This window comes from Chroicocephalus ridibundus, chromosome 2 (genome assembly GCF_963924245.1).
Source record: "Chroicocephalus ridibundus chromosome 2, bChrRid1.1, whole genome shotgun sequence".
Lineage (NCBI taxonomy): Eukaryota > Metazoa > Chordata > Aves > Charadriiformes > Laridae > Chroicocephalus > Chroicocephalus ridibundus.
In genome coordinates, this window is record NC_086285.1 from 168,721,523 (window position 1) to 168,722,755 (window position 1,233).

The 1,233-nt window shown below is 58.2% G+C and overlaps 1 protein-coding gene across 1 annotated transcript; it reads left to right on the forward strand.

Moving 5' to 3' along the window:
- Positions 1 to 617: 617 nt before the first annotated feature.
- On the forward strand, positions 618 to 929 carry LOC134510901 (feather keratin-like; the record flags this gene model as incomplete). Its single annotated transcript, XM_063324110.1, has 1 exon — positions 618 to 929. A coding segment is annotated over one exon (312 nt), but the record flags the coding sequence as incomplete, so codon positions are not given.
- Between the last annotated feature and the right edge of the window lie 304 nt (positions 930 to 1,233).

Here is a 1,233-nt window from a genome sequence, read left to right on the forward strand (position 1 = left end):
CAGCCTGCCACGGCTGCGAGGAAATGACGCCCCCTCTTCACAACGCACCCACAAACCACACCACACAAGTGCCACGGCATGAACTCCCTGATGACACCCCACCTCTCTTATGCTTTGCTCACGTCTTTTGACAACCCTGACGCGTGCCATCAACACAATGCTTAGGGCCTCTACTACTGGCACTTGAAAGTTGCCGCCAGGGCCGAGTGGACACATCATCAATAAGACAACATGAAATTGGAGAATTTCAGAAAACAAAGAACACAACCACGTCATTACTCGTGAGGCTGTGTCATGCAAATTTGTTTGTGGAAAAGGCCATCATGCGCCAAGCCTGTCCCGCCCCTCCACGACCAGCATAAAAGCCGTCCCAGCGCCTCTCTCCCTCACACACTTCTCCTCACGCCTTCTCCTCCACCGTCAACAAGGTGAGTCTCAACACCCTGACCCTCCTTCTCCTCACCCACTTGGCCCTTCTCCTCCAGCTCCCCACAGCCCCACACCACCCCTCCACACTCCCTCGCCCTCTTCCAACACTGACCCTCGCACCCCCACGACCCTCCTCTTTCCCAACACCCTCTCTTCCAGGCACCCTCCACACCACACACATGGCCTGCAACAACCTCTGCGGACCCTGCGGACCCACCCCGCTGGCTAACAGCTGCAACGAGCCCTGCGTCAGGCAGTGCGAGGCCTCCCGCGTCGTCATCCAGCCTTCCACCGTGCAGGTCACCCTGCCAGGACCCATCCTCAGCTCCTTCCCCCAGAGCACCTTTGTCGGATCCTCCGCATCCGCTGCCGTGGGCAATGAACTCAGCGCCCAGGGAGTGCCCATCTCCTCCGGCGGCTTCGGCTTCGGCCTTGGCTACGGCTACGGCTTGGGAGGCCTGGGCTGCTTCAGTGGCAGGAGAGGCTGCTATCCCTGCTAAGGGCCCTCACCACCACTCCTGACAAAACCCTCACAGCCTGGAAGACACGGTATTGATGGAGGACACATCCTTGGCTCTTTCCTAGCACATAGACCTGCTGTCCACACATCTTTATCTCAAGGCTCCAAGGAAGAGGGATGGGGACAGTCCTTCTCTTCTCCCACTTCCTTCTTTGCAGTTCAACTTCTGCTATATCCACTACTCGCCGCTGCAACCACATTCTGACAAGCCAGAGCCCAACAACGAGCTCCACTGTGCAACTCCCACTGCGGGGCAGGAAGACCTTGCTGCTCTGGCAAGATCT